This window comes from Atta colombica, unplaced genomic scaffold (assembly GCF_001594045.1).
Source record: "Atta colombica isolate Treedump-2 unplaced genomic scaffold, Acol1.0 scaffold216, whole genome shotgun sequence".
NCBI classification, from domain to species: Eukaryota; Metazoa; Arthropoda; class Insecta; order Hymenoptera; family Formicidae; genus Atta; species Atta colombica.
In genome coordinates, this window is record NW_017259312.1 from 452308 (window position 1) to 464371 (window position 12064).

Genomic DNA, 12064 nt, shown 5'->3' on the forward strand with positions numbered 1-12064 from the left:
TTTCAAATCTTATCGATCGGGTTATGATGATACATTTATACTACTTGATAATTCCGTTAATCGCAGACTTCCGTTAGAGGTTGCTGTAATCGCTGCTAGACGGGAGAAGGTTCGCCGGAATTTCGCTCGTAACTACTTCACTTTTTGCTCTACAGTGCTCTGCAGTTTTTGACTTTTAGTGATTAATTTAAAAATTGCAAACGGCCGTCTCAAGCAATAAAACACAGCTTACGCGTATCTTTCCGAATTTTTTTAGGTTAGGACAAGGTCATTCTGAACAGTACCTATTAGACGCGTGCGGTCTAACGTAACATATTGCAATTCATCGAAACAGTAATTTTCCGATCTTAATCCTTTTTCCCTCTCTTCTTTTTCCAAGGAAATTCTCGGCAGATTAAAAGACCCGTATACTTACGCGACCCCTGTCCCCGCGTTCCGTGCAGTTTCGCATTACTGTGCAATTGCGGCAATGGCCACCTGGAACGGTTCGTATCCGGAAGACCTGAATTGCTTGATGTACGACGACCGGAATGCAGCAGACGTTCCCGCTACCGCGGGGAATTGGTCGTACTTTGTTGAGAACAACGCATACCTAGGCGATATACCTCACGTATCCACTGGAGGTTACTATCCTAGAGCTAGGGGCGATCGGCAAGTCTACGAGCAGAGCGGACCAACAACGGCTTATTACCAAGACGACTGCCAGTATCCGTCGAATATGGTGCCTTTGAAGAACAATGCCTATCAGGAACGTGTACTGCCAGACACCTTGTTCTCGGATAACACGGGAGCGTCGAACGGCGGAGTCTCGACGTCGCACAACGCGCCATCCTTCTCCCGTAGCGGTTACAGACCAAGATTTAGGGGTAACCGGATGGCCGGCAAGCATGCGCCATCGTTGTCGGCGGGCGACGTCGTCCAGTCCACCGTAGTGGAGAACTCTAATTTGCATCCTATAGCCAATGAATTTGTATCGAACAACCAGGGTAGATTCCGAAAAGATAACAGATTCAAGAAGTATGATAACGGTAATCCGAGTGGTTTCAATACGCAAGAATTCAGACCAAAGTCAGCCTCGTCGGACAACAAAGGTGAGAGACATTACGACAACAGAAGAGATGCCAATTATAGACAGAAGAAACCACAGAATATGCAGACTTCATCGAGATTTGGCTACAGGGATACTCCTAGAACACAATACAACGCGAGAAACTATAATAAATTTCAGAACAGCAAATATTACAATAAGAAGTATCAGTCAAATGTACCTCCAACTGGACAGAATGCTGCTAGAGAAGTTTGTACAACTATAACTGAAGCTGTTAATTCAGCCATGTCTAGTAGTCAAGAAAATAAGACTTTTGGTGAGGATGTTCAAGAAGATGACTCATTTTCGAGTACAAAAATCAATAGAAGTAGAGAAGAGATGCACGAAGATAACGATTCAGAAAATATGTTTTCGAGAAATCAAGAAGCACCACGAAATGGTAGAGTTAAGCGATTTGCTAGTGCGTCCAATTATCATAGATACAATTCGAACGATATGCAATCTGAATCTGGTACCAGCCGTAAAACAATAACAGCAAAGTATACACAAAGAAGAAACAATGAGATGATAAATTATAAGGAGAAGAAAATGGCAAATTGGAGAGATAAGACAGAAAGTAATGAGACAGTGCATGCATCTCAGGGAAAAAATTACAAGAAAAAATATGATATTGGTATATTTATATAATTTATCAAAAAGATCACATTATTATTATATAAAAAAGAACTCTATAATGAAATAATTATTACTTTGTATTCTTATTAGATGACGACTCGAGCCAGAGGGAAAGATTAACTGAGCAGTTGAACAAAGGAACATTGGAATGTCTGGTTTGTTATGAGCATATTAAGCAAAGCGATTATGTTTGGTCTTGCAGCAATTGTTATCACGTATTGCATTTAAAATGCATCAAAAAATGGGCCAAGTCCTCTCAGAGTGGTAAGTAAACAGTAGAAACTTGCCATTGCACCGAATTGTCGAATTGTACATTCTGATTTGTCTATTTTCTTTTAGAAAATAACAGTTGGAAGTGTCCGGCTTGTCGGGATGTTAGTTTCCTCGTGCCTGAGGATTACTTCTGCTTCTGTGGAAAAATGAAGATGCCAGAGTGGAATCGCAGAGACGTAGCACATTCGTGTGGCGAGATTTGTGGTCGTTATCTATCCAAGAATAATTGTATGCACAAATGCAACCTGCTTTGCCATCCTGGCTCTTGTCCACAGTGCGTGGCAATGGTAACAAAGTATTGCGGATGCGGGAGAACATCGAAAATGCTTCTATGTAGCGTTCAACAATGGTTAATATGCGATTCAGTATGCAAAAAAGATCTGTCGTGCGGCAAGCACACCTGTCAGAAAAAGTGTCATCAGGGAGAGTGCGGACCTTGCGACAAAATTGTACAACAAAGTAATATTCTAATTTCTTTATCGATAGCTAATTTTTAATTTAAAATAAATATATTTATATATACATTTATTTTAACATTAATATGTAGATAAATATTTTTTCAAATTGTAATAATTAGCAGATAGCAGCCAATATAATTATAATGATTTTATTTTATTTTGTTTAGCATGTTTTTGTAGTAAGAAAATTCAGGAGGTACCTTGCCGAGCCAATGTCGCAGATAAATTTTCCTGTGATAATATTTGTAATAAAACATTGGACTGTAAGAAACATTATTGTCAGAAAGTTTGTCATCCAGGATCCTGCGAGCCCTGTTCTTTGACGCCTGAAAGAGTTACAATGTGTTGTTGTGGTCAAACACCGTTAACGGAAAAGAGAGAGAGTTGTATGGATCCTGTGCCGACTTGCGATAAAATCTGCTCAAAGCGCTTGAAATGCGGCCAACCTAGTAAGTGTTTTTGTGTCTTTAATTGAGCTTTGTGTCTTATCATCGTACAGACGCGCTAAATCAAATTTTTGTTCATTCACGCAGGTAATCCACACATCTGCAAGGCACCATGTCACTTGGGGGAATGTCCGGAATGTGACTTAAATACTGATGTCAAGTGCCGTTGCGGAAACATGGACCGTGAGATCGCTTGCAAGGATTTAACAAGTAAAGCCGATGATGCGCGCTGCGAGAAACGCTGCAAAAAGAAGAGAACCTGCGGTAAACATAATTGTAATCAGCTATGCTGCATTGATATCGAACACATCTGTCCGTTACCTTGTTCAAAGACTTTAAGCTGTGGTCGGCACAAGTGTCAAGAAAGATGTCATATAGGCAAGTATATAATTGTATCTATGATCGAAATTGGTATAAAATGAAATTATAATATAAAGTGAAATTTTTTTCTCTCCTATAGGAAGATGTTCGCCTTGCTTGGAGAGCAGTTTTGAAGAATTGTATTGTGAATGCGGCGCTGAGGTGATTTATCCACCAGTACCATGCGGTACAAGAAGACCTACTTGTAATCGACCGTGTTCGCGCGAACATCTCTGTGACCATGAGGTGTTGCACAACTGCCATAGCGAATCCACATGTCCACCTTGCAGCGTCTTGACTCAGAGATGGTGCCACGGCAGACATGAACTCAGGAAGGCAGTGCCGTGTCATGTGAAAGAGATCTCGTGTGGTCTGTCGTGTAATAAGCCATTGACATGTGGACGGCATAAATGTATCACAATGTGCCACGCTGGAGCCTGCGAGAAACCTGGACAACAGTGCATTCAACCTTGCACTACAATGAGAGAACTCTGCGGACATATCTGTGCTGCTCCGTGTCACAAAGGCAAATGTCCAGATATGCCTTGCAAAGAGATGGTCAAGGTAAAAACAATTTTTGTTTTAAGCAATCATCTATCTGTGATTGAAAGCCATCATTATTATGAAATTTCAAAAAGTTTTGTACTCTAAAATTATATTATATTTCAGGTTACATGCCAGTGTGGACATAGGACTATGAGTCGTGTCTGTGCAGATAATGCACGAGAATATCAAAGGATAGCAAGCAATATATTGGCTAGTAAGATGGCCGATATGCAACTCGGTCACTCTGTCGATTTAGAAGAAGTGTTCGGGCAAGGTGCGAAAAAGCAGAATCAGTTAAAGACTTTGGAATGTAACGATGAGTGTAAGACAATAGAAAGAAACAGAAGACTCGCATTAGGACTGCAGATCGCTAATCCAGACTTAAGTGGCAAATTAATGCCCAGATATAGCGATTATATGAAACAGTGGGCTAAAAAAGACCCGCATTTCTGTCAAATGGTTCACGACAAGTTGACGGAATTAGTGCAGTTAGCAAAGACATCCAAACAAAAATCCCGGAGTTACTCATTTGAAGTTATGAACAGAGAAAAGCGTCATTTTGTGCACGAGTCGTGTCAGCATTTTGGCTGCGAAAGTCAAGCATATGATGAAGAGCCAAAGAGAAATGTTGTTGCTACTGCCGTAAAAGATAAGGTAAAAACTTGTTTAATTAAAGCATGTATCATCTTAGTAATGTATCGCATTGCAGTGTTGGTTACCAAGCTACAGTTTACTAGAAATGATACAAAGAGAGAAAGGACAAAGAAAGGTTCCAGGTCCAGTACTTAATACTTCGAAGGGAAATAATTCTACAAAGTAAGATATCTACATGGAAAGAACGATTTTGCTTAAATACCTAAAAATTTAGCTAGATACAGATTTGAAAATAATTTTGATTTAGATTATCAAAATAATTATGTACTACGCAAGTTATTAAAACTTTTTGTAACATTGTCAATAAAACAGGAATTGCTCATTATGTTTCAGTGTCCTATATAATAATTTTGACAGTCTAATAAAATTATTTATAAATCTGTATCTAGTTAAATTTTTTATTTTTTAGCAAAATCGTTTTTTCTACTAATTGTTGAATTAATATATAAATTAACGAATTAATAAATAAATGAATAATATGTAATTAAATGCATTGTAGGACTGTTCTTTCGTTACCTGTAAAACAGAATCAGCAATTGCTGCCATCGTCAACTCCTAAAACTGCTGACAAAGAAATAGATTATTTTGACTATCGAGATTAAACCATCAGTAGAATATAAAAGTCAACACAGGTTGTATAATGTATATAATATCATAAATAGGGCTTAAAAAAATGGGTACAATTGTAATTATGCTCTTAAAATGTGATGTGTGAAATTTTCATGTGCTTGAATTGTTCGAACAGTATGAATTTTAGAATCGAACTTTAAATTATTCGGATCGTTTGAGCTTGAAGATATTTGAATTGTTCTTGAATTAAATTTGGCTTCAAGAAAAAAACTTATTTTCTGTTTGCAATAAATATTTTCGCTCAATTTTTTTTAATGTAAGAATGATATATATATTATATAAATATAATATGTATATATATATATATACATACATTTACTAAAATTAACACTGTGACATAATATATATACATGTAAAACATAAGTTAATTCGCAAAGACTCCTTACTAATCACAAAGAAATTGGATAAAATAGGACAATAGGAGTCACGGTAATGGTCAGGTAATGGTTGCGTCAAACAATGTGAATATAACACAAAATTCTTTATTAGATAATCCGCTTAGATATTTCGGCTCATTTTTAAATGACTCAAGATAGATTCGACTAAAAAAATGAGCCGAAATATGTAAATGGGTTATCTAATAAAGAGTTTTGAGTTATATTCACATTGTTTATTGAGTAACAATTATCGCGCCTGACTCCTATTGCCCTATTTTATCCGTGTGTGTGTGTGTGTGTGTGTGTGTGTGTGTGTGTGTGTGTGGTGTGTGTGTGTGTGTGTGTGTGTGTGTGTTCAACAGTGAAGTATTCGAAATAAATAGAGTTCCATTATATAACTGTTCGAGTAATTCGATCGCATAATTTATTCGAATTTTTTTATCTTGTTTTAGTTAATATCATGATTTTGCAAGTAGAAACGCAAGACGTGTATTATAGTATCAATTATGCTATCGTTTTCGACAAACTCATAAATACTTATCAAACAAGAATCTAATACAGTAATAACAATTTTTATTACGTTTTTCTAAAAGATTTTGATAGATTAATTATTAGCTTGAAAGTATCATTTTATTGTAATTTAGAATTATTTGCAATATATTTTGTTGAAATAGATATAAAGCTGGCCTAAAAAAATGTAAAAGAAGAATCATTAATATACGTCTCTTGCTAAAAAATACTGTTTTTTCCTTATCATTCAAAGACTGTACGTCAAAAAATCGATTTTTTAATGTTTCAAAACGATTTCATTACTGCTTTCACCGCAATTGGTAAAGTATAATCGAATCATGACGTTGCGCTTATCTTAATGCCGATCGTGTCTCCAGATAAGAACTTTGTATATTCGAAATACACAGGAAAAGTGTATCATAACTCAATTTTTCTTCATCTTTATTTCTACATAATTCTTTTTTCAATCAATCTTTTACATAGTTATTGATTATATTGATACCTCTTAAACATAACAATATGATAATTCTGAGACTAATATGATAAAGCAATATAAATAATAGTGTATACTACATTACTACAAGACAATTTCTTATCACGGATAGAATATATAGGTATACAAAGTACCTAAAAAATCAATGGAATAAAAAAAACTCTTATTCTAAGTAAAATTATTTTTTGCTTGGTCAAAGTTATATATTGCTAAGAATAAAGTCAGTGCTAGATGAGGTGCTATATGAGGTATAGACTGTAGCTTTTATATTTTCAGGTGAAAGGTTTTGAATGTTTCCAAGATTTTCAGACATTTTTTTTATAATTCATTAATAACAGTTATGGCAATCAATCTTGATTGAATATGTATAATATTTATCATAATTCACAACTTCATTATACATACATATATTTAATGACCAAACAGTCATGTTGAGAAATCATTTGTAATTCATATATAGAACAATAGAGAGCTTTTCTATTGAGCAATAGAGAGCTTCTATTGAAAATTTTAGTAATACATCTTATATCTGTTTTATAATTATTGAATCTGCGCTCTTGCATCAGTAAAAATATCAATTATATATATGCATATATCATAATTTCAAAGTCCTTATCGATTAAAACGATAATTGTTTATTATTGTACATCCAATTGTATATAAATATTTATCTATATCTATATATAGTTTTGTAGAAGAGTTTTTGTTAGGATAATAAGACTTTATATCTCTTGTAAACATTTAAAATAGTTAACACGAGTATTTGGCACATAAAACATCAATGTTATATTTCAGAATACTACTTTTGTCAAACTATAAATTTCAAACAGATATTTACTCGCTGAGACCTTTTATGCTCCTGTAAGTATTACTACTAAATTTCTCACTTGTTCTATATTTGCTTTCATATAGAGATAAGTAGAATATTAGTACATAAATAGAAAGTCAACATTATTGAATATATATGTAAGCTTGTAATAAGAAGTAAAAAAAGATACAAAAATACTAATATTAATATCGAATACAAATAAAATATTATGGTATGCACACGTATCATGTACAAGATATAAGTTTAGTTATAAATCTGTAAAAATTAAAAATATATCACATTATAAATTAAAATTATTGACAGTGCATCAACATAATAAAATACCTATCTTAATTATATAAGACATTGAAAATACGATAAATTGTATATGATTGCAATAAAACTATGATATAGCTGTTTTTTTTTTATCATAAACTCACTTTTACAGTCTTTTATCTCACGGAATATAGTGTTATTTAAGCTTACATAAGCGTAAAATGGCCTCCTATTCTAAACACATAAATATGATATCACATGTAGGATCACAACACTGTTACAAATTCAACTTGCAGATAAGTCATTGTTGTAATTTTGTTGAACATTTAGTAATAGGGCACTTTGAGAGTTTGGATTCATACTTTTACTTCTAAGCATTGGTGCGGTTGACACACAGTAAAAACGCGTTATTTCACGTATTATCAATAAAAGTCACCTACTAATTTAACATCTTTGTTTATATACAGTCTATTTTTCTTTTCTCTTTCCTTTTTTTTTACTTTGAAAATATTCTTTCAAATTTTATATGTAAGTTAAAAAATGATATATATATAGATATATTTGTTCAACAGCAAAAAAATATATATATGTATATCTTTCAGAGAACATAGTAAAAGTCATTAAATTAATCCATCAGGAAACTAATCTAAATTTAAAAAATAGATATCTGTTTTTGTGTATGAATATGTGCATCGAATGAACACTTCGCATAAAAAGTGGTTTTTTTTTTAGAAATGTTACGTGACTATTGCATTTGTATTAGATATTTGTTTAAACATTTATTCCATGTTTAGAATGTTATACTCATCTATTGCTATATTTTCATATATAGCAAATTTTTCGAGAGACTCTGTCTTTCTTTTTTTATCATGTATTGATTACAAAAATGTCTTTGCATTGCATGTGTGTTCTGTCTCTTCGACAGAAACCATCATAATTCATATTAAAACTACGTATGAAAATAAGTCTTCAATTTTTTTATAATAATTCTTTTTTCGATTAAAAAGTGAGCTTTTAGTGAGCACACTTTAAGGAAAACGGCGAACATAAATTGTTGCGAATATTAGGGACAATATTATATATGTCTGTAAAATCTATCTTTAAAACAATCACGGAGTTATACAAAAAAAAAATTTATCTTGAAAGAGTAATATTAAAATCTGTGATAAAAAATATTAATAAAAATTTCCATTTGGCATCTTGATTTTTGAATTATGATTACGCTTAGATGAACTATTGCTTCATATATAAGGATTATTACCTCTATTTATGCGCGGGGAATAATTAGGATAATTGCTCAGATATTGATGTCGTGGACTTACTGATGGCTGCTTAGTTATATTCGCCATAGCGCAGCCCATCAGAAATTCGAATATCCTGGGTATCGTTTGATACAACAGCCACGGCCACGGCATGGGAAACTGCGTTGGTGCTGGTTCTGTACCGTATGGTACGGTTTCAGCAAAGAGTCCTAAAAACGAATCAATAGCATTATTTTATACATAAATATTATTTTATGCAAGTATTTCATAGTATATTAGGTGTAGTAAAAAGAAATCCATTATTTTTCCATTCATGCAAAAATAATGGATTTCTTTTTATTACACCTAATATAAAAATAAAATTATAATTTTTACTTGTTATTTATTATTGTACTATTATAAATACCATATGGTCCAAAAATACGAAAGGCATCCGTGACGGATAGAAGGATTCCTAAAATCGCAGTAGCACGTGTAACGTTTAATACTTTTTGCATCTGAGATTTCCTGGCAACTGCGGTATCTGCTTCCGGAATATGTAGTGGCGTATCAGATTTCGCTCGATTTACATACGCAATGTGATTCAGTATCGAATGAAGAGTGAAGTCTGTATTCTGGAAATAGCCGAGATCATATAGTTCTCAAATGACACATAAGTTTTAGGCATTTAAAAAGATGTCATTCGAAAGTCCAAGACTTTAAATGCATTTGCATTCTAATGAGTCTAATGATAATAGTAAGTATTACGTACCATAACTCTTGCTTCACTAGACGTATTTTCGGGAAGTAAGTTAGTTTCTGGCGTGATGTCTTCCGCGTCTTCAATATTTTTATCATTCCATGACAAATTTTTTTTGCGTACTTTTGGTTCTTCTTCTTTACTCTTGGATTTTTCGGTCATCAGCGCTGCCTTCTCGCTGCAATCAGGATGATCTGAATCTGATTCAGATTTCTCCTGCACCTCCGTTTTAATAGGTACTATACTCTGAAAGTGTGTGGGACTTCTATCTAGAGTTCTAATACTGATATCACTACTCCGACGATTTATAATTAACGGTTTAATGTGAATAAACTCGGAGTTGCGTCGATAGGAACTCTCGGAATTTCTCCGCGAGTCGGGTCTGGGTGATATACCAATATCGGAATTGCGTCTTGAACCTGAAATATTGTTAAACAATATAAAAACAGGATAAAATAAAAAAACAATAATATTAAACGAAGAAAATATAAACTAGAATATTTTTAAAGATTTACTTTTATACGAGCTACATATTTCTTTCTTACCTGCGGGGCTAACATCCAGGACTTTGGGCAATCTAGGATGTTCGTCAGGTGGCAACATTCTTCTGGGCGTTCTATTACCAAAATCGCTATTCCTCCGCAGCTTAACTGCGAACTGTGAGCCACGATTCTTTTCATGAGTAAAATCGGAGCATCGTCTTAGTTCCCTAGTGCTGCCTGTCGGTGAGATATTCTCAGAGTATCGTCGTGGACTTTCTGGCGAGCGATTCCTTTCAAACTCCTCTCGCATTCTTGGCAACGGTCTAGGGCTACCCTCCGTCGTGCGTTTGCATTCTGTGGTATTCTCCTCATTTATAAATCTAACGCTACATTCCGAATTTCTGCGCGAGGATTTTGTGGACGTGTCGCTACCTCGTCGACTGGTCATAGAACTTCTACGACTCGGGCTGGACACAGTTATAATTGGCAGATTAGCAGTTGACGGAGTAGGAGTGGGTGGTCTAACATAGACTTCCGGTACTGATGATTTTTGTTCCTGTGACGGTGATTGTACGGTACATATAGGTATCGTAACATTCTGTACTTCCTTTTGCGCTGGTCCTTCTATCTTACATATTTTGGTGGTAATTGTGGTTCGCGATTCTGAAAACAGATCTCAATAAAAAATACATATATTTCCGGGTGGGTGATTTATGATAAAATATTTGTTGCCTCCTATTACCTTCTGGAGGTGCTCCCTCTGCATTTTTATTCGCATTTACAGGCTCACTTTCCTCTGGACCTTTCATTTTAGCTGGGCCAAGTAAAGTAGGTACCAGCGCGGCAGCAACCGAAGTCGCCAGATTGCTATACGGTGCTAACATCGCGAGTTGCATGATACCTGAATTATAAATTTTTGTGATATTCCAAAACAAACGCTGTATAAAATATGCATGAATAATGAAAAGAGAGATCTTTTTAAGACGCATAAAAACATAATCATATAATGAAAGATAAGAATTTTAGAATAAAAATTACAAAAATTGACATACAAATAAAAAATCGATAACCAACCTTTCTGATGGGCATTGGAATTGTCTCGTGTCAACATACTACTTGGCATAGTCCGGAGCAAATGATCAATTTTGTAAGCCGCGTGTAGGAAAGCGAGATACAAAAGAATGCTCCAGACGAGAAATGCCGCTTGAACCATGTATTTCACCATGTAGCAATTATGGGAGGACAAAACAATGTCGCTGGCGATAATGAAGAAGAAATGTGCTGTTATAATGAGACTGAGGCAGGATTCCTTCTGTATCTTCTCTGGACCAAATTTTATCTAAAAATGGCCCATATGAAATATGGCAACGTTTAATTATATACTTAACTTATTCAATTTAAGCGATCAATACTTTTGTCAGTTGCAGGAAAGCCAATTGTATCAGACAAAAAGCAGATGTAATACATGGATATCCAATGTCCCATATAATTGAGCCAATGACTTTGGGCAGAATTTCTTTAAGATTGTACGCATCTATGAACAAGGAAGCAGCTCTCGATGCCCCGAGTAAACATAAGAATATATTAATCGTGGACATAAATGGCCTGGTTGATATGAGAGATCTGAAAGAGTTAACAAGTAGTTAAATAAAGACAAGTAGTTAAATAAAGCTTTCACTGATATCATCAATGCAAGCATAGCAATGTACCTTAAATTTAGAATAGAGAAGAGCGTGTAAAATCCTAGTACAAAGAAGAGGCATGCAAAGCTATATGCATGTAATAGAAACGCCCATCTTATGTCTTGTTGTATCGCACTCCATGAAGGTGCAGTGACCAGCGATTTGTTTAAGAGGAACGCAGAATTTGATGAATTTGATACACAGTTCTGACCTGTGACTTGGGTTGTTGCGTTTATACCTAATTAATGACAAAAACATAAAATTAAAAATGACCCATATATATGTGTGTGTGTGTGTGTGTGTGTGTGTGTGTGTGTGTGTGTGTGTGTGTACATATATATATAT

General features: G+C 34.5%; 2 protein-coding genes across 5 annotated transcripts in view; one reads left to right on the forward strand and one right to left on the reverse strand.

Annotated features, from left to right (window-relative positions):
• Nucleotides 1–78: 78 nt before the first annotated feature.
• LOC108687752 (protein shuttle craft-like) lies at nt 79–5119 on the forward strand. 4 transcript variants are annotated; one of them, XM_018193693.1, is made up of 10 exons: nt 79–128; nt 257–1721; nt 1814–1987; nt 2063–2455; nt 2622–2903; nt 2988–3278; nt 3361–3824; nt 3930–4460; nt 4516–4622; nt 4960–5119. In XM_018193693.1, the coding sequence occupies exons 2-10, from the start codon at nt 470–472 to the stop codon at nt 5060–5062; spliced, it is 3597 nt and encodes a 1198-aa protein (XP_018049182.1). In that variant the 5' UTR covers nt 79–128; nt 257–469; the 3' UTR covers nt 5063–5119. The 4 variants fall into 4 exon arrangements, with proteins under 4 accessions (XP_018049182.1, XP_018049185.1, XP_018049184.1 ...); XM_018193696.1 differs by having other exon boundaries at nt 94–128; nt 380–1721; XM_018193695.1 differs by having other exon boundaries at nt 105–256; nt 380–1721.
• A 3676-nt stretch (nt 5120–8795) lies between these two features.
• LOC108687814 overlaps nt 8796–12064 on the reverse strand; it is a 3753-nt gene continuing 484 nt past the window's right edge. Inside the window, exons 3-10 of the mRNA XM_018193793.1 lie at nt 11747–11957; nt 11450–11660; nt 11112–11376; nt 10780–10938; nt 10101–10700; nt 9568–9974; nt 9223–9430; nt 8796–9025 (exon numbers count right to left, since the gene is read on the reverse strand). Coding sequence (XP_018049282.1) covers nt 8796–9025; nt 9223–9430; nt 9568–9974; nt 10101–10700; nt 10780–10938; nt 11112–11376; nt 11450–11660; nt 11747–11957 — 2291 coding nt within the window. The remainder of the gene's footprint in view (nt 9026–9222; nt 9431–9567; nt 9975–10100; nt 10701–10779; nt 10939–11111; nt 11377–11449; nt 11661–11746; nt 11958–12064) is intronic.